The sequence below is a fragment of the Eptesicus fuscus genome, chromosome 10, assembly GCF_027574615.1.
Source record: "Eptesicus fuscus isolate TK198812 chromosome 10, DD_ASM_mEF_20220401, whole genome shotgun sequence".
Lineage (NCBI taxonomy): Eukaryota > Metazoa > Chordata > Mammalia > Chiroptera > Vespertilionidae > Eptesicus > Eptesicus fuscus.
Window position 1 is genome coordinate 66,414,413 of NC_072482.1, and position 20,624 is coordinate 66,435,036.

General features: G+C 37.1%; 1 protein-coding gene across 14 annotated transcripts in view; it reads right to left on the reverse strand.

Moving 5' to 3' along the window:
* STXBP5 (syntaxin binding protein 5) overlaps positions 1 to 20,624 on the reverse strand; it is a 151,039-nt gene that overhangs the window by 83,099 nt on the left and 47,316 nt on the right. For all 14 annotated transcript variants that reach the window (XM_054722513.1, XM_054722520.1, XM_054722511.1 and 11 more), the window contains exons 7-8: positions 18,952 to 19,035; positions 10,461 to 10,584 (exon numbers count right to left, since the gene is read on the reverse strand). In XM_054722513.1, coding sequence (XP_054578488.1) covers positions 10,461 to 10,584; positions 18,952 to 19,035 — 208 coding nt within the window. The remainder of the gene's footprint in view (positions 1 to 10,460; positions 10,585 to 18,951; positions 19,036 to 20,624) is intronic.

The window sequence follows — 20,624 nt, forward strand, 5'->3', positions numbered from 1 at the left end:
ACGCGTGTATGTCTACATGTCTACAAAAACCTATCAGCCTTTTTTGTCTTTCCCATCTTTGGTTACTTGCTTAGGAAGTCCTTCTCCACATAAAAATCATATACATTTTCTTTACAATTTCTTGTAATTGCTTTATATTTCATTTGTTATATTTAATTACTGATTTCCAAAGTATGTTTTGGTATAGGGAAGTTACTTTTCCTCTAATTAATACATTATCAGTCATCTCAGTGAAAATTTAATATTTTGAGCTATAACTGCCAGAGAATAAAGTGCACATATCTAAAGTGTAGCATTATAGCTTTCCCCATTAATATAAAATGTCACCTTTATTACATGAAATCTTTATAAATACGTGCATGCCAACTGGTATTGGAGCATCTAATCTTGCCTTAAGATCCTAGGGGATGATCCCCTAGGATCTTAAGGCAAGATTAGATGCTCCAATACAAGTTGGCATGCCCTAGGATGATCCCCTAGGATCTTAAGGCAAGATTAGATGCTCCAATACAAGTTGGCATGCACGTATTTATAACCTGCAGTGGAATCTTAAACCCCCAACATGTAAGAACCACGAAGTGAAACACCAGACTAAGGGACTGAAAAGGACTGCTCGGAGAGAAGACTAGACTGTTGAGGTGGAAGAGGGAATTGAGGAAACAAGAAAGGTATGAGGGCAAAAAGGAAATTTAAATATGAAAAGAAGTCCCTTGTGCTGTATAAGAAATGTAAGAACATCAACCTCTATTTCAATCTGTTGAGAGACAGGACCTTCCAAGTAAAGCATTTAAATGTTTAAATGTTTCTTCGACTCTGAAGAAGGCCAGCATCAGACTTTTATCTCCTACCACCCAAAGCTCTAATGGGAGTATCAGACTGATATAATTTGGAATTACAGATGCAAATTTTACATTTGCTTTCAAAAATTATTGTAACATACTTTTAATAAAGTAAAACAATGATTCAGATATAACTCAATTTAACTTATTTCAATATTCGCTGGTAACCTTTCAGTGGCTAGAACAATTTTTAAAGAAGGATATTGGGTATTTTATTTGCTGAAACCTTTTCAAGTCTGAGCTTATATATCTTACATAAAACTTGGCTAGGTACAAAATTCTTAACTTTTTGTTTTGCTTAGTAGTCTTTTGACATTGCTCTATTGTGTCTAGCATTTAAACTTATAATAAAGTTTAAAGCAGTCTAATTTTTATTTCTTTATAAGTAAACGTTTTTCCATCCCCTGCTAGAATACTAACAGCATAGTTTCATTATCTCTGTAAATCAAAAATGTTGCAGTTTTTATAGTGATCTTCATTAATCCTGCTTGGTAGTTAGTCCTTTCGATGTGCATAATGTGTTTCCACGCCTCCCCCCACCCCCAACTCAGATCTTTAAAAGTATTTCACCAATTATTGCTTATGTTTCAGAAAGGTTTATTTATCAGTAATCCAAGATTAACCACTTTCTAAATCAAATCAATAAGGCAGTAGCTAATATTTTATAAAGCATATATCAATTAAAGGATGCTTACAAGATCACCAGATTTCACCACTAGGTGTCATTTTACTTCTTACTTGCTATGCCATCTGAGTAGCAAAAATCTGTGCTTGTTCTTTCAACTGCCTGTGAATTACCTTGGTAAATTGTTGAAAATATCTAGTTAATTATAAAACTTCACTGGATAAATCACATAAACCTCAACATAACGTATGATTTCTTCTTGTCTCTTACTATGCCCTGCTTCCCATTCCCGTAAGCCACCCAGCCACAGCAAATTAATTGGTCCAAGTCCTGTTGATTCTAATTCCAAAATTTTATTCAGGTATGTCCAGTTCTTCCTATTTGCTGTCACAAATGAACTCTTCATTATTTATTGTTTACTAATGCAATGGTTCCCTAATTGGCCTCCCACTTCTGCCCCCAGCTCACCAGATACACTACCAGCAAAGTAATATTTCCAAAATGTAAATGTCACATTTGTCATGGTAAAATCATTTACCGGGTCACCATCCTGAAAGCCAAACTCTTTAGTATATTATGATATACATTCATGTCTTGATATGTGTCTCTCTATGTGTTTCCTGCTACTTTCCCAAAGGAAGTTTAAACTCTGGTCATATTAAACTATTTGCAATTTTCCAAGAACACTGTGTTTTTTATTATGTCTTTGTACCGCCTGACTAAAATGACCATTTATGTTCTTTTTTTATCTCATAACACCCACTCATCTTTATGATCAAGCTCATATAACCTGAATTTGTGAAATCTTCCTACATACTCTTTATCCAAAAACTTACTTCTGTTTCCACATATTATGCATGCTTTTATCAGCATTTATTATAATGTAATAGTTATCAGTTTTATAGATCATTTTTATTCACTGGTCTATGAGTTCAAGGGCAATATATATCCAGTATTTAATCTCAGGTACAGAGGAAGTGATCAGTAAATGTCTATTGAATGAATGAATGAAGATGTATTAAAAATGAATGCTTCCTAAGTTTTTAATTTTGCATTTAGAATGCAGAGCACATTTTCTAACTGATACAGTTGTGTGCAGCAATTATGCTCTCAGGCTACAGCTGATGTCCACCACTCACACGTGACTACTGAGCACTGAAATGTAGTCTAAGTTAAGATGTGTTATAAGTATAAAATACATACCAGATTTCAAAGAGTACACAAAAAAGTAAAATATTTCAGTTTTGTATGTTGATTACATATTGAAATGATAATATTTTGCATATTTTGGGTTAAATAATAATTTTATTGTTAAAATTAATTCTGCCCAGCCTGTGTGGCTCAGTGGATTAAGCACTGTGCCATGTACCAAGAGGTCACTGGTTTGATTCTGGTCACGGCACATGCCCGGTCTCAATCCCCAGTGGAGGGAGGGGCGGGGTACAGGAGGCAGCCAATTGATGTTTCTCATCAATGTTTCTATCTCTTCCTCTCCCTTTCTCTCTAAAATCAATAAACACATTTAAAAATAAATAAATAAAATTAACTTTACCTTTTTTTTAAGAGGACATTTAGAAAACCACAGAGGTAGAAGAAGTAATTCATAGAAGAAATGGGCGTAGGAAACAAGTTATAGGGCAAAGGAAGGGCTCTTGGAGCTTAGAAGTGAGGAAGGTAAAGGTGAGATGCCTGGAGGGGAGGAGGAAATGGTGAGGAGGGAGAGTGCAGTGAGTTTCAAGGATGGAGATTTTAGGGGAGGTCCCAGAGGGAGACCTCAATAGAATATTCAGAAGCTTTCTAGATATGTCCTTTAAGGGTCCAGGGTCTCCACTAATTGATTTGTTGGTTGGCACCAGGGCAGGGGTTATTATCCAATGCAGCTGGTCCTGAGATTTTGCTGCTTGTCTGGGCCTGAAGCTGAAATACAACTGAGCCTACATATTATCTCTAGGGAAGGTCAAAAGGAGGGTCTAAACTGAAAAACCTGTTTGTTTTTACTATTAGTATGATTTCTAATAAATTTAAAAACTATATATACAGCTCACAATATATTTCTATTGAACATCGATGTTCTAAGAAAAACAATGACTCAGAATGAGTTACTAACACTAGTCTGAAATGGGGAGGATATTCTTTTCTTAATTCATGTAATGACAGAGTTGATGTACAGTTGGACTAGATACACATACATAACTGGTTGCCTTTTTGTTCTTGTTTATCATCACCTGAGGTTATTTTTTCCTTTTTCTTTTTTTAAGACAGAGTGGAAGAGAGGGAAAAAGGGGGAGAAAGAGAGAAACATGGATATGAGAGAGACACATAAATTGGTTGCTTTATGTAGGTGCCCTGACCAGGCCTGAGATGGAACCTGCAACCCAGGTATGTGCCCTTTGACCGGGAATTGATCCCACGATCCTTCAGTGTACAGACTGACGCTCTAAGCACTGCGCCACACCGGCCAGGGTACATATCTGGTGTTTGACTCTTGGCTAAATGCAGTGGGATTTATGATGTGCTTGTTTAAGGTCCAAAACTCCCCAAACTTCCCTTGTGACCCCAGTACAGTAGCTTTACTGAAGATTGTGAATTGGTTTAACTGGTTTGGCAAGAATGGCTTTATTATTTAAAGGGTTTCCTTGCTAGTTTCTCTTTGCTTTCCTAGAAGTCAGATCTTGGTGACTGGAGCTAGGAGACTCAGCACAATCCATATGTGCACATATGGCTTGCATATGGGCATCTGTTAGAAGTTTTGCCTGCCTTATTTGTCCCACTGCAGCACATCCTTTGACTTTAAATAAAACCTTACTTTGAGATTGCTCTGTGGAGTTTGGTGAGTCCTTTCAAATATATAAACTGGGGTAAACTTTGCAATGGAAATATATAAGGAACTAAAGTTTTTTTTGTGTTGTTTTTAAAATATGTTTTAGTGATTAGAGAGAGAGGAAGGGTGAGACAGAGAGATAGAAACATTGATCGGCTGCCTCCTGCATGCCCCTTACTGGGGATCGAGCCTGCAACCTGGGCATGTGTCCTGATAGGGAAACAAATCTGCAACCTCTTGGTTCATGGGTTGATGTTCGACCACTGAGATGCTGATCCACACTGGCCCAGTTGGTTTTATTATTCATTGAATTTTTATGCTTTAGGTAATCTTAAGAGATTAGTAGAATTATTTGTATGTCACATGCTTAAAATATTAAAATGATGTTTGTGTGAACTTTGATTTTATTTTTCCTTCAGCAACCCTTAATAGAATAAAAGCTCCCCAATCACAGCTTATTTCTTTGTAAGTTTGATTGTACTGATGAATAAGCTCCAGAAACTAAATTTTAAAATGTCATTACCTAAAATGGACACCTATTAGTTTTAATCACCTAGCACCTCCATTTCCTTTGAGAATCATCTGATTCTGGTGAAGAAAATCACAGAAAATCTACTCTGCAACACATCATGCATACATGCACACACACAAGATTACAGGGGAGATCCTCTGGGCCCAGCACTGCAATATATACCTCTCTCTCTCTCTCTCTCTCTCTCTCTCTCTCTCTCTCCCCCCCCCCCACCCCCAACCCCGCTCAAACACACTCACTCAAACACACACACACACACACACACACACACACACACACACACACACACAGGGTTACAGGGCAGATGCTGTGGAGCCTTCAGCCAGCAAACCACTTGACCATGATGACTGCATGTGAACGGTAAGTATCAAATTTCTTCCCTCTTAAACAATGAAATCCCATCTGTCATAGAAAAGAAACAGGCCAAGAGAGGGTAACAGAGCTCATTCCCTCCACTCCCAATACAGAAATACAGATTTACAAACCACCAAGATGAAATGACTTTGCAGAGTCAACAGACGGACTCAAATATGGCTTAATTTCCATATATGCACAAAACTTTGTATCTATTCAATCCTGCCATTTTACATATCATGAAATTAAGTTCCAGAGATCAGTAATGATCTCCACAAGGTTTTTCACATAAAGCAAAACTAGAATTACATTCTAGGTTGTATGATTGCCAGGGAAATGTTCTCTGATATTCATAAAAACTAGATTCAAGGGAACTATCACATTTTTGTCTGTTTCAATTAATAAAATATCACATGTTGAGTAATTTTAGACATAAATATTGACACTTTCAAAAATATTACTATAAACCATCTTGATACATATAGTAAAATTATCCTACATCATTATCAGAGAATTCTTAAATGAATTCAAATTACTCTCCTTTGCTGGCTTTTTTATCACTATCTAAATAACTATGTCCCTCAGAATGAGTCCACTATTAAACAATTTTATCAATGATGGATGTCATTCAAGGCTAAAGACTGAACATAACTAGCAAATCTGGATAACTGTTTCATAATTCAATTATAGTTCCAGCACTAGGCCATCATTTATCAAAGTGTATTTCATGGGACATGAGAAAACCAAAACACGTTCTATGAATAAAAGATACTAAAGTCAAATACATTTGGGAAAAGCCACATAAAATAAATGAATAGATAAACTAATTTAAGTAATAAATATTAAAAAGTTAGTAATTCTGAAATATATTTTGGGGAATACTACCCTAATCTAACTTACAGTCCAACCTTACAAAGTAAATACCATATCCAGATTTATATTTACTACTAGAGGCCCGGTGCATGAAAATTCATGCACTGGAGGGGGTTCCCTCAGCCCGGCCTGCCCCCTCTCACAGTCCGGGAGCCCTTAGGGGCGGAGGCGACCCAGTGACCAGGGGAAGGCGACACCCCCATCACACCTCTGCTGCTGCCACTGCCGGCAGCGCAAGCCTCAGCCGGCCCTGGTTACCTGGGCCTCAGGCTGCCCTGGGCTGCTGGGCAGCTGCCATCTGAGGCTTGCCCATACCTCGGGCATCGGCTGGATAGCCGACATCCGAGGCGCAGGCAAGCCTCGGGCCAGCCCTGGGCAGCCGCCATCCGAGGCTCACCTGCACCTTGGGCTGGCCCTGGGCAGCTGGGCAGCCACCATCCAAGGCTTGCTTGTGTCTCGGGCCGGCCCTGGGAGGCTGGGGGGCTGAGGGGACTGGGGGACTCTAGAGGCAGATGCGCGGAGCGGCCAAACCCGACTGGGGGTGGGCCCGGCCGTGCCACACGCCTGCCATCCCAGCAGGGCTGAGGGGACTGGGCACCGCCATCATTGAAGGCGTGGCAGTCAGTTAGCGTATTCCCTCATTGGCTGTGGGCGCCGCCCTCTTTGTGAGGGTGTGATGGTCAATTAGCATATTCCCTCTTTATTAGATAGGATAATCACATGTGTATAGCACATCATAATTTCAAGGTACTTTCATTTCAATTATTATCTCTATGTATAGATGACAATGCTGAGGTTCAGAAATGTTAACTGACTTTCCAAAGTCAGAATCAGAAACTATGGAATCAGGGCTAGACCACAAGTCTACTGGCTTCAAAACTCCATGTCAGGCTGGTGTAACATTATGGCTTCTAAATAGAGTTCAGAACATCATAAGGCAATCTTAATATTGAATGTCATACTGGTAGTAGTCTTAAAGTACAATCAGTTACTGGTTATCAAGGTAATGCTTATAAATGTTTTATAAGAATAAGATACTTAACCATTGAATGGCTTTAAACATGAAAAAAACCCAAATTGGACAAAATTTTAAAAGTCTAGTAGAGTTAAAGTAACTTACCATAACGGCTTGCTCAAAAATAAGAGCAAGAGACCACAACACTTTAATTACTAGGGAAAAACCCCTAAATTTAGAAATAATAATGAAAAAAAAAACTAAATTTTGATCCATCAAATCAGATATTTCGTATACTGAAAATTATATACAACAAATATGGTATACATATAATATGTAATACCTTATGATATAAAAATATTTTATTTTTACTTTAATGTATACAAATGCACTTAGTTTTGCCACTAAACTCAGCTATCAACACAATTTAACTTTGGTAGGTTACCTACCAATACCAGTTAAACATTACTAACTGTTGGAAATAATTTGTATTTTATAAATAAAGAACACTTCTGATCACCTACATTTTTAGACTGCTATACTTTTAGACACCTGTCGCAGAAAAAATTTTCTTTACTTACATTTTGTTTTTTTTCTAATATTCTTTGTCTTGTTTGCTTAAAAATGATTTTAGCTTGTGATCCTCTTTTGCGAAGAGACTACAAACTCCGTACAAACTTTATGCCACTTCTAAAAGTTGGCTTTCAAGTAAATACATTTTTAGTATAAAATGGGATCAAGATTAAATAGAAAAATCACCATCTGGGAACCATCACAGTAATAATACAGCCAAGAAATATCATCAGATGCTAAAATCAGAGGATAAAGTGTGATGAGAAGCAGTATGTTTATAGTCGCCAAGTACTCCTTCAAATCAGAGTACTAATTGATTACAAATACAAATAAAAAACACTATTAATTTCAAAGGGACAAAGAATAATGTTATAACGGAGAGACCTAGCAGACAGAAACTTAATGAAGAGGTCACACCAGTAGGGACAAATCAAAAATAGTTCCACTTGAAAGGATTCAAAAGAACACATCAATCCTTCCGGGATAGTCCTACTGAAAATGTACTACCTGAATCCAATCATTAAGAAACATAAAAAAAAAAAAAAAAAATTGAGGTATATTCTATACAATAACTTATTTACAGAATATTCAAAATTTATAAATTACGAAAGTCAAGAAAAGGCTCAAAAACGGTTCCAGATTGAAGAAGACCAAAGAAACATGACAACTAAATCTAATTTACATATAGATCCGTTTGATAAAAGGCAAACCTTGGTGATACAGGAAAATGTACTTGTCTAAGAAATATATATTGGAACAAGAGGACTGGTGCACGACATTCGTGCACTGGGGGATGCGGAGTCCCTCAGCCCGGCCTGTGCCCTCTCACAGTCCAGGACCCCTCGGGGGATGTCCGCCTGCTGGCTTACAGGAGCGGGCCTAAGCTGGCAGGCGAACATTCCCCTAGGGGTCCTTAGAGCTGCCACAGAGGTGGGAGAGGCTCCTGCCACTGCCCCTGCGCTTGCCAGCCATGAGTCCGGCTTCTGGCTCAGTGGTGTTCCCCCTGTGGGAGCGCACTGACCACCAGGGGTCAGCTCCTGCATTGAGCGTCTGCCCCCTGGTGGTCAGTACACGTCATAGCAACCGGTCATTCTGCGGTTCGGTCGATTTGCATATTAGCCTTTTATTATATAGGATATTTGGGGACGAATGGGCAGTAATTTGACAACTTCCTCTCAAATGGCTCAAAAAATACGTTTGTACTATTTTTACCAAACTGAAAAACTAATATTAATTATTTTACTATTTTCAATATTAGTTCCATTTTCCTCTGGATCTGACAGGTTTCTAAAATAATCATCTACTTTTGGGTGTTTTTTGTTGTTTTTTTGGAGAACTAGGTTCTAGTGAGCTTGGGAGAGACCAAGATTTATGAGAACTCTCAGAAGTACTACCAAGATTAGAGACTAGGACTAACAGAAGGAAGAAAGAACTATATTAAGGAAATATGGAACCTATTACCATTCAGGCTATCCTCTGGATACATGTAAAAATAGATCTGTAGCAAATTTAAAATATGTGCTTTTCCAGAAAGATACCACAAAGCAGTGGTAAAGTATATCACAATATGTAGCTTCAAGAACTGTTACTTTTACCAGAAAATAGAGAAGTCTAAAAGCCCATTCTGCCAGTTAGATAAAATGTTTTAAATGTTACTGTTTCTTTAATTTCTACATTGTAATATTTCAGAATGTACCAATTTTTTTAAAAAGTAGGTATTCCTATTTTAAAGCAAGCAATTAAATATTGGCAATATCTACAAGTATATTCTTTAATATACTACCATTTTTAAAAAGCAGTTTCTTTAATATGATTTCCCTGAATTTGCTGGGTAAGAATTTCTTAAGATGGAGTTGAAGAATGCAGAATAATAAAGACATACAAATTCCTGGGCTCCACCCAAAATTCAAAGAAGGCCTTCATAATCTGTTTTTAATAAACCCTCCAATAAAATCTACTTTTAGGTTTTGTAAATACTACTTGTGCAGAAAAGAGTTAATAGAGTAGGCCTGAGTCGGCTATCTCTAGTTGTGTGGGCTTGCAAGGTTAGCTCTTCCTTGGTATCTGGTCACTAAGCTTTTGAGTCAGCTCTTAACCACTTCCCAGACTGAGAGTGGCACACTGTGCCTGAGTTGTCTGTACAAATAATGTAGTTTATGATGAATCCCTGCTTTCCTTGTGGGAGTCCGAAATTTTTGTATATGCTAAAGCAGAAGGTGCCTATGAACTGACTCCAATATAAACTCTGGGCAACTGAACGCTGGAGCCTCGCTGGTAGAAAACATTTCAGACGTGTGATAATAACTCTTTGCTAGAGGAATAAACCATGTCGCGTGTGACCCCACTGGACCTTCAGATTTCACCCCATGTGCCTTTTCTGTTTACTTATTTTGCTTTGCATCATTTTGCTGAGTCCTGTCAGTTTTCCTAGTGAATCATCAAACTTGGGGTAATCTTCAGGTACCTCTATACTACTTTAATGTATAAAATTCCTTCTGCAATGTTCCAAGTATTTCAATGAACTATTATATATACATTAACAACTTGTAAATTGATTACTTTAAGATGACAAAAGCTTAAAAGTAAACCCTATGTGACTCACAAAATTATTTACTTTTTGAACTACTATTAAAACAATATTCAAAAGATAATTTAACATTCATTTTCTCAAAGTTCAAATTAGCTATTTCAACTTTAAATATAGTTAATTTGAGATGTTAGTACATGGTTGCTATATATTTTTCTGTATGTTTAATTATTTCTAACTCACCCAAATTAGACCCATCCTTTTCCTCATAAAGAAACAGAAAAACAAATCCAAATGCATACACAAAACAGTTTATTGTCCATCACAATTTAGGTAGTGTTTAAAAGTGATACATTCTTACCATGTGGAGTGATTGTCTGTACAGGTTTAGCAGGGGACCTCACATTCCATATAGTCAAGGTGCCATCGGAATGACTGCAAATAAATTGTTTTCCTTCATGATGCCAAGCCACAGAGTGGATAGCCTATAGAAAAGAGATAAAAAATTCCATTTTAAAAACAAAAATTTATTTAAACATCAAGCTATTCATAATTGGTATTGTAATTAATTTTCGAATCTCAGAGGGAAGGAGGGTTGGGTGGATGAGTGGGAAGAGATAAGCTAAAGAACTTAGTCAATGGGAATCAATGGGGGATTACATATGTAATACTTGTAACAATAAAAATTTTAAAAAACAAACAAAAAAAATATAGAAACAAAAAAGTATTTTTTATATTTCCAAATCTGAAGACAATATTAACTTTACATTCCCATAGTCATTTAATCTTCTAGTAATACAAATGAGAATTTAGTATTGACACTATTTTGGCTCTTTTTACTTTATTTACTCCCTAAACCAGCATAAGGAAGCTATAATAGTGTGTGTGTGTATATATATATATATATATATATATATATATATATATATATATACACACACACACACATACAGTATATATATATATGTATATATATATATATATATAAAATTTTAAGTTCAGAAAAACAAAATGTATTTTTATACTTAGAATAAACTATACCTAAACAAATTACCAAGAAAATAATTACAACCAATATTTCATGGGATAACTAGTTGCATTGACATAGAACAAATTTTTTAAATTAACTGAATTTCTAATAAAATAAATTTCTAGATTTGGAATTAAAATCAATTAAAAATACCTCAAGTTGACCTTTTAAACATGTTATTCATTTCTCACAGTAAGTACTGAAGCAATTTTTAAAATCTGAAAAGACCCTCTTTTGACTAGAAATTTATTTTATAACTTTAAGGCACCTAAAAAGAATCTTTAAAATATTTTTATATAACCAAATATGTTTGCCTTCCATTTTTTTGTTCTAATATTATTTAATTTTTTGCCTGTAAAAATATTTTTATCACTCTCCTAGGTTCTTTAAATTACTTATTTTTAGCTCAAGTTGATATACTACTGTTCTTAATATTCAATTGACTCTAAAAGCTACCCTACTAACCCTAGCTGGTTTGGCTCAGTGGATAGAGTGTTGGCCTGCGGACTGAAAGGTCCTGGGTTCGATTCCAGTCATGGGCACATGCTCAGGCTGTGGGCTCGATCCCCAGTAGGGGGTGTGCAGGAGGCAGCCAATCAATGATTATCTCTTATCATTGTTGTTTCTATCTCTCTCTCCTTCTCCCTTCCTCTCTGAAATCAATAATATATTTTTTTAAAGTTATGAAAGAGGTAAAAAAAAAAAAATCTGCCTACTAGGGTGTCAGAATTGCAGAGTACAGCACAAAAACCATGTAACTAAAACTTAGTTCCATTTATATACAAAGTCAACATTTACTATGATTTCATTCAATGTCCATTCATTTGAGTTCCTCATATAGTTATAAATTTAAATTAAATGAAACAATTTAATACTATGGATCAGGTTTAACAATTTAAATGACAATGAATAAAGACAATCAGAATTCTTCTAAATGCCAATATTTAGCACAATGTTTTATGTTTAAAGTATCTCTAGCCCAACCGGTGTAGCTCAATTATTTGAACGTTGATCTATGAACTAGGAGGTCAGAGTTTGATTCCTGGTCAGGGCACATGCCTGGGTTATGGGCTCAAATCCCAGTTGGGGGTGTGCAGGAGGCAGCCAATCAGTGATTCTCTCTCATCATTGATGTTTCTCTCTCCCTTTCTCTGAAATCAATAAAAATATATTTCTTAAAAAGTAAAGTATCTCTAAAAAAATTATAAATAAAAACTTAAAACAATGACAAATTTATTTCAAAATACATATGCAATTCCACAAACCAAATCTTAATTTAAGCAATCTCTTAAAGATAAATCATTTCCGCAAAACATGAGTAGTGGTAAGAAGCTATTCACAAAGCTATTTAAATTTATTTTTTAAAGTGATAAGGGAAATATAAGACAATCTACAGTGATGTCTAAAACCAATAAATTTAAAAAATTCTAGTTATGTATATATCCTATATAATAAAAGGCTAATATGCAAATTGACTGAACAGCAGAACAACCAGTCACTATGATGCACACTGACCACCTGGAGGCAGATGCTCAACGCAGGAGCTGCACCATGGTGGTCAGTGTGCCCCCACAGGGGGAGCACTGCTCAGCCAGAAGCCAGGCTCACGGGAGTGGGTCCAAGCCATCAGTCAGACATCCCCCAAGGGCTCCAGGACTGAAAAAGGGCACAGGCCAGGCTGAGGGACCCCCACCCTGAGTGCATGAATTTTGTGCACCGGGCCTCTAGTATATTAATATGTACATTTTCATAAACATATTATATATAGAGGCCCAGTGCACGAAATTCCTGCATGGGTGGGGTCCCTAGGCCTGGCTGGCGATTGGGGCTGATCAGGTTCCCTGCCTCCCCACCTCCTTCTTCCCTCGCCGCCTCCTCCTTTCCTCGCCACCGTGCAGTTCCCTGCCTCCCCACCTCCTCCTTTCACCCCACCTCCTCCTTTCCTCGCCACCCGCGCGCTGCCACTGCGCAGATCCCCGACTCCCCCCTCCTCCTTCCCTCACCGCCCACATCACTGCCACCCACCTCCGGTTCCCCGTCCCAGCCCAGGGCCTAGCCCCAATTAGGCAATTGGGACCTGCTGGCCGGGGGGAGGGACTGGGAGGTTGGCTGGCAGGCCCCGATCAAGTGATTGGGGCCTGCCGGCCGGGAAAAGGGGCCAACCACCACCACAGCAGGCGGGTGGCGGGCTGATCATGGCCTGCCAGCCGGGGGAGGGACAGAAGGTGGGACCCAGGAGGATGGCCACCAGCCCTGAGGAGGGAGCTGGCCCTTGACCACCCTGGAAAAGGGGCCGCATCCGCCGCCACCCACTCCAGTTCCCCGTCCCAGCCCATGGGCCCAGCCAGGGGAAAGGACTGGGAGGTTGGCCAGCAGGCGCCATCGGCGATCAGGACCTGCAGGTTGGGGCAGCTCCTGCATTGAGCATCTTCCCCCTGGTGGTCAGTGAGCGTCATAGCGACCGGTCATCCTGGTCATTCCATCATAACAGTCGCTTAGGCTTTTAAATAAATAGATGGAAAACTAATACTCTTAACTTGCCAAAGAAAACAAAATACAGGCAGTCCTCAGGTTATGTCGGACTCGACATATGTCGTTTAGTAGTTACGTCGCCATCTCCCATTTATTTATTAAAAAAAAAAAGTTCCGTCATTTCGACATATGTACATATGTGCTTTATGTTTTTTATCACTTATTTACCACAAGTAAAGGTCAGGAATTGTTATCTTCTTTTAAATTTTTTTACTGTTTCACTTCTTTACTGCTGTGTATGTGCTCCATGTGAGTGACGTAGGTGCTTATGTAGGTGGGTTCCGACTTATGGTGAAAATCGCGTTACGTCGCACCGTAGTAACAGATCTCCAATATAACCCAAGGACCTACTGTACATCTTTATTTAAAAGTACTTTTTATTTATTAAGACAGTAAATTATTAAACATTCCAAAATAAATACTAATTGCAGGGACAAGTGGTTCCCAATTATTTTGAGTAACAATGAGAAAAATATTATAGAAAATACCCCACTAAAGAAAAAAACAAAATGAACTTTATGTGCAATAAACCTGAACAAGTTTTTCTATTATTTCTGCAATTTTCTAAATACAAATCCAACTTGATACATGATCTCATTGTTTCTAATACTCTTGCTCTAATGCCATTATATATAATACTACATGTTACATATGTATGTACATAAGTATATGTATAAGTTTTTATTATATATTACTTTAATTTTTTTTTTTTAATCCTCACCTGAGGATATTTTTCCATTGATTTTTAGAGAGAGTGGAAGAGGGAAACAGAGAGAGAAAAATATCAATGTGAGAGAAACACAATGATTGGTTGCCCCCTGCACGTACCCTGACCAGAGCCCGGGCCAGGGAGGAGCCTACAACTGAGGTGCATGCACTTGACCAGAATCGAACCTGGGACCCTTGGGTCTTGCAGGCCGACGCTATATCCACTGAGCAACCAGCTAGGGTTCTTTTAAATTATTTTATTTATTTTTTTTGCTAATCCTCAATCCAGGATATTTTTTCCATTGATTTTTTTAGAAAGAGAAGAGGAAGAGAGGGAGGGAGGGCTGGAAAGAGAGGGGGGAGAGAGAAAAACAATGATGTGAGAGAGACACATCAATTTGTTGCCTCCTGCATGGGCCCCTACTGGGATTGGGGATCAAACCTGCAACCCAGGTACATGACCTTGACCTAGAATCAAGCCCTCAACCCTTTGGTCTGGGAGTGGACACTCCAACCATTTAGTAACACTGGCCAGGACTTATTATATATTCTTATGTAATATATATAACAGTAATATTATAGAGAGAGAGACAACAGTAATACTGTATAATTGAACAAGATAATTACTGAAAAATACATTTTGTAAGATAGTTGATAAAATTTTTACATATTGAACATTAAGTGATTTACAGTTTTTTTCTCTATTAAGATTTTAATAGAGTAAGTACACACACACACACACACACACAAAGTATATGTATACAATAAATGCCACATAAATTATCTATATATATAAAAGCTAAGCGACCAGAACAACTGGTCACTATGACTTGCACTGTGGTGGCCAACCGGCCCGACGGGGGACTGGATCGGCCCCCACAACCTCCCACGCCCCCCCCCCCCCGCCTGGGCCGGCCCGGCCCGGCCCCCGATCAGCCCCCAACCCCAATCAGGGGCAGGGCCGGCCAACCTCCCATGGGCCCTCCCCCCGAGCCAGCCTGGCCCTGATCAACTTTCCCATTCCAATCAGGGGCTGGCCAGCCAGACCCCACCCGTGCACAAATTCATGCACCGGGCTCTTGTATATGTATAAATCATACAATTATACCTTTTCATTAGTGTTCTTAGAAAAATTAGGTAGTAATCTATGTTAACAAAGTAGAAACAACAAATCTCACTAACCAAATCTGTCACATATTCAGAATTAAAAGATTAATTTGGAGCAAATCTGAATAATTCATTGGAGAAGATATGAGATATAAAGTAGAAAGGATTACGTGGGGTTGAGGAATTTTGTGTGTAAGTTGGCTTTTTTTTTTTTTCTCCAAGAGAATATAAAATTTCCAGGAGATTCTAAGCAGGTAACTTGGTTTTGAAAAGATAAAATAGAAAACTAGAGGTAGAGATGATTAAGATCAATGGATAAGGAAAGAGCTCAAGTGCAGAATAAATGGAAAGGAGAAGAACAAATAAATGAGAGATGTACAAAAGTTGTTGGAAAAGATGAATTCAGGGTAGAGGGCAAAAATGGAGAGAAGGAGGTAAGATGATATAGCTATTGGAATAAGCCACAAAGGAGCAGTATATAAAATTCCAAAAGTTCTTTAAAAGATGTATTAACAAAAAAAAAAATCTTAACTATAAAAAAACTCATGAAGCAGTTAATAAATTAAGAACCTCAGTGTTTTTATCCTTGATAATATTTAAAAAAAAAAAGAACTATCTACTCTGAAACATTCTTTAAAAAGTAATACCTAATTATTAGGCTTGATAAAAGTAGTACATATGATGATTTATCCTATTTGTATAAAATAAGAGGGCATTTTGAAAAATAATATTCTAGAAAGAGAACTGGCTATTTATCAAATTTTACACTCACTAATTCAAAATAAAGGCAAAATTAAATAAATTCCCTACCTGCTGGTTGTGAAAATTAATCAGTACTATTAGAATCACTTAACACTAAAAGTTTTATATATCATGGTATAGCTGGTCTTACATTATACATATACTGATTAACATTTTTAGCAGACTTACACAAAAAACAATTTCTGTTCTCCTAGAAAATAAAATTTATTCAATATTCAATTCAAAAGCAACGTTGATTCCTAGTGTTAATTATATACTAAAACCCTTAGAAAAATATGAACAAAATGATAAAAAGAATTAATTTTATTATGTAGACTTTGATTTCAATATTGAAAAACTCTAGTTTTGTTTATTATTCTCATGTAATTAAATAATAAGGTAAATGCTTAGAGCACTGAATGAATTATTTCTGGAATCTATGAATAATCCATTAAATTGTATAGTTTTGGCCCTAGTATCTTAACTTTTAAACATTTTAATATTACTTCCACTACAGATGGGAGACAACAGTAATACTGTATAATTGAACAAGATAATTACTGAAAAATACATTTTGTAAGATAGTTGATAAAATTATTACATATTGAACATTAAGTGATTTACAGTTTTTTTCTCTATTAAGATTTTAAATAGGCACGAATTACCACTCTGCAGTAATATATCTAGACCTTGAATGTCACTGACTTCTAACATCACACAAACTAACATTCCACCAGATAGAACAACAACAGCATTATCTATTAAGTAATCTTGCTAAAAGTGAAAAATGAACCTGAATTTAATCAAGTCTCAGTAAACTATCCAATTTATAGGATATATGAGGGTTAAAAAAAGGTTAAACACAATAGAATGCAGCCAGAAAAATCCATTCTTTGAGAGACTATCTTCAAGAAATAAATGGCCAAAAAAGAAGAAATGAGGTAAGGAAGTGAAAAAAGAGAAGAGTCCTAGCTGATTTTGCTCAGTGGATAGAGCATCGGCCTGTGGACTGAAGGGTCCCAGGTCCAATTTCAGTCAAGGGCACATGCCTGGGTTGCAGGCTCCATCCCCAGTAGGGGGCGTGAAGGAGGCAGCAATCAATGATTCTCTCACATCATTGATGTTTCTACCTCTCTCTCCCTCTCCCTTCATCTCTAAAATCAATAAAAATATATTAAAAAAAAAAGAGAGAGAAGAGGTCTACAGTTTAAAAGAGACTTAAAAGGTGTATCAATCAATCACAATTGATCTATATTTGGGTCTTAAAACAAGCAACAATAAATGTCTACAGCAAGCATGTCAAATGGCCCAGCCATTATAACAGTATGTAAGAAACATTTTAATAAAAATTTCATAACTTAATTTTTACAATATCCTGTTATACATAATCTATATATATAAAAACCTAAGTGACCATCCGACCAGTAGCTATGACGTGCACTGACCACCAGGGGGCAGATGCTCAATGCAGGAGCTGCCGAGCTGCTGTGAATTGGTAGCTGCAGTTCTTGGGTGATGCACCCAGAACCAGAGAGGAGGGAGCCGATTCTTGGGTGTGTCACCCAAGAACCGCCCTCTCGCAATCTGGAACCCCTCGGGGATGTTGGAGATCTGGTTTCGGCCCAATCCCCATAGGCCAGGCCGAGAAACCCCACCAGTGCACAAATCCATGCACCAGGCCTCTAGTTATTAACAAACTACAAAGTTCGCTAATGACTGATTACTATAATCATGTTGCATTCATTTCCCTTATGCACCTTACACGCAAGCACACCCTTTCTCTCCGCTAATACTAGCAGCGAATATTTTAGCAGCTGACTGCCAAATCATTAGCCTTGTACTGACTTGTTTGGTGTGCGCAACAGGAAATATTTTGCTTTCTGAGAACAAGAAAAATAGGTTTATTTGCGTTACGCTTATTAATTTGTGCAGTTACTCAGTGTCTGGTAAATTAATGTTCAAGAAAAAATATTAATTTTTATTAAAATGATCTATTATTTTACGTTAATGATTACTCATTTATTTCAGCCCTGTGTATGTATACAGCATGTCTCTATCGAAATAAACCTATGTTTCTATGAAAATTGAAGCTTCTGCCCTAGCCAATTTGGCTCAGTGGATAGAGTATCAGCCCGAGGACCAAAAGGTCCCGGGTTCAATTACGGTCAAGAGCACATGCCTGGGTTGCCGGCTTGATCCCCAGTGGGAGGCGTGCAAGAGGCAGCTGATCAATGATTATCTCTCACCATTAATGATTCTATCTCTCTCTTCCTTTCCCTTCCTCTGAAATCAATAAAATATATATATTTTTTTAAAATTGAAGCTTTTGTTTTTTTGCGACCCACATAAACTTAAATCTTGTTTATTTGGCTCATGTTAGCCTTTGAGTTTGACATGCTTGGTCTACAGCATATTACGATCATTTGTACAAGATAAAAATACAATGTTTATTAATTTGCTTGTAAATGTATAGAATAACTGCAAAAATACATGAAAAATTGGTAATACTAGTACCTGGGGTAAGAGACTGGATGGCCAAATGACAGGGGTGGAAAAGAGATTTTTTTATATCTTTTGAGCTATGTAAATATATTATCTATTATAGGAAAAAATTTGGTGTATTTTATTGCAGCTATAAAGGTTGCCTAAACTAAAATCAGCAATTAAGTTCTTAGAAGAGCTGCTCTGAACTAGAGAAATGACAACATTTTTTGATTAACAAAAATGTTATTACCTCATCATATGTGTATCTGTAGTCGCCTTTTTTTGATTTGAGGTCCCATAAAACTACTGTTCCAGATTCAAAGCCAATCAAAAGCTGTAATAAAAGAAAATGCCACATTACCTAGGAATAGTAGTAATCATATGAAGCATTTATTTTCTGACAAGAAAGATAACAATTATCATTAATATGCATCTAATATAAAATTATAATGTAATTAAACATCTGCATTGCTAATTACTAATCACACAGATCACAAATGAGAATACTATATTTCATATTTACATGCCTTTTATGATTAGGGACTCAATATATATCATACAAGTTTTTTGAGAGAAAACTACCATTTTGAAGTCCTCAGTGTACATTTTAATTAATATAATAAATTAGTAATACAAGTTAACATTTTTATGTGCTTTAAAGTTCACAAACTTTCCTAATTCAACACATTATCAGGTAATCTCATTTATTTATCTACATATTAATTAGTTCTAAATTATATCCAGCCTAGATCCTTCTCATGAGATTTAGACTCATAATTTCAGTGGCCACATCTCCACTTATCTACTCAAGAAGAATCTCAAAGTAAGTGTTTCCAAAGTGAATTCATTATTTTCTTCCCTACCCTCCTCTGGTATTCTCTGTTGCAGTGTCTCTTTCACTATTCTTTATCTCAACATTCATTAAGTTGCTCAGGCAAAAACCTGGGGGTCATGTTAACTCTGGGTCCTCTACTCCCCCGCACATCAGGTAAAATCATCAAATAATTTTAAAATTACATTCTATCATCTCCCTAACTTACTTTCCTCCACCTCCAATACCTTACTCCAAGACACAAGATCTCTGGGATTATCACTTTATAATGTTTGTAAAAGTCGAATTACTATGTTGTACACCTGAAACTAAATGAATATAATACTGTATGTCAACTATAACTGGAAAACAAGACACAAAGATCTCTTTTCTGGTCTCTTATTCTCCCTGATTCCAAGTCTTGCCCCCCTTTTTAACCCATTCCATATTGTAGTTAGAGTAATAGTTCTAAAATGCAAACCTGATCATGTCATGTGTGCTCTTATTTAAAACTTTTTTAGGATGAAGTCCAAACTAAATATGATTTACAAGATTCATCCTGGTCTGTCTTCTGCTTACCTCTCCAGCTTTATCCATTACCACACACTCAGTACACAATACACACCAGTCCATCTTTTAATTCATGCTCTCTCTTACCTTGGAGCCTTTGCACATGCTGTCTTTCTACCTGGGCCACTCTACTTGAATGTCATGTTCTGCCAGACTAATCCTACTAACTCTTCAGATATCCTCTGAGCTATCACTCACTTCCTCTATGAAGCCTTCCTTGACCTACCAAATGTAAGTCAATGCCTTTCCTATGTGCCCCGACGGTACTCTGTACTATTTTTAATCTGAAGGGTCACCACACAATATAATAATGGCCCTTGTCTTATCTGAATTCTCTTTCAGACAATGACACTGGTCTATTTAAGGAAGGATTGATTTTATCTTATTCACCACTGTACTTCTAATGTAAGACACAAGGACTGATCCATTGTAGATACTTAATAAATCTTTGTAAATGAATAAATTTTAGAATGGAATGCATGTTCATGCCTTATAAACTGTCCGCCACTTATCCAACATCTGCTGTCCACCTAGTATTTTCC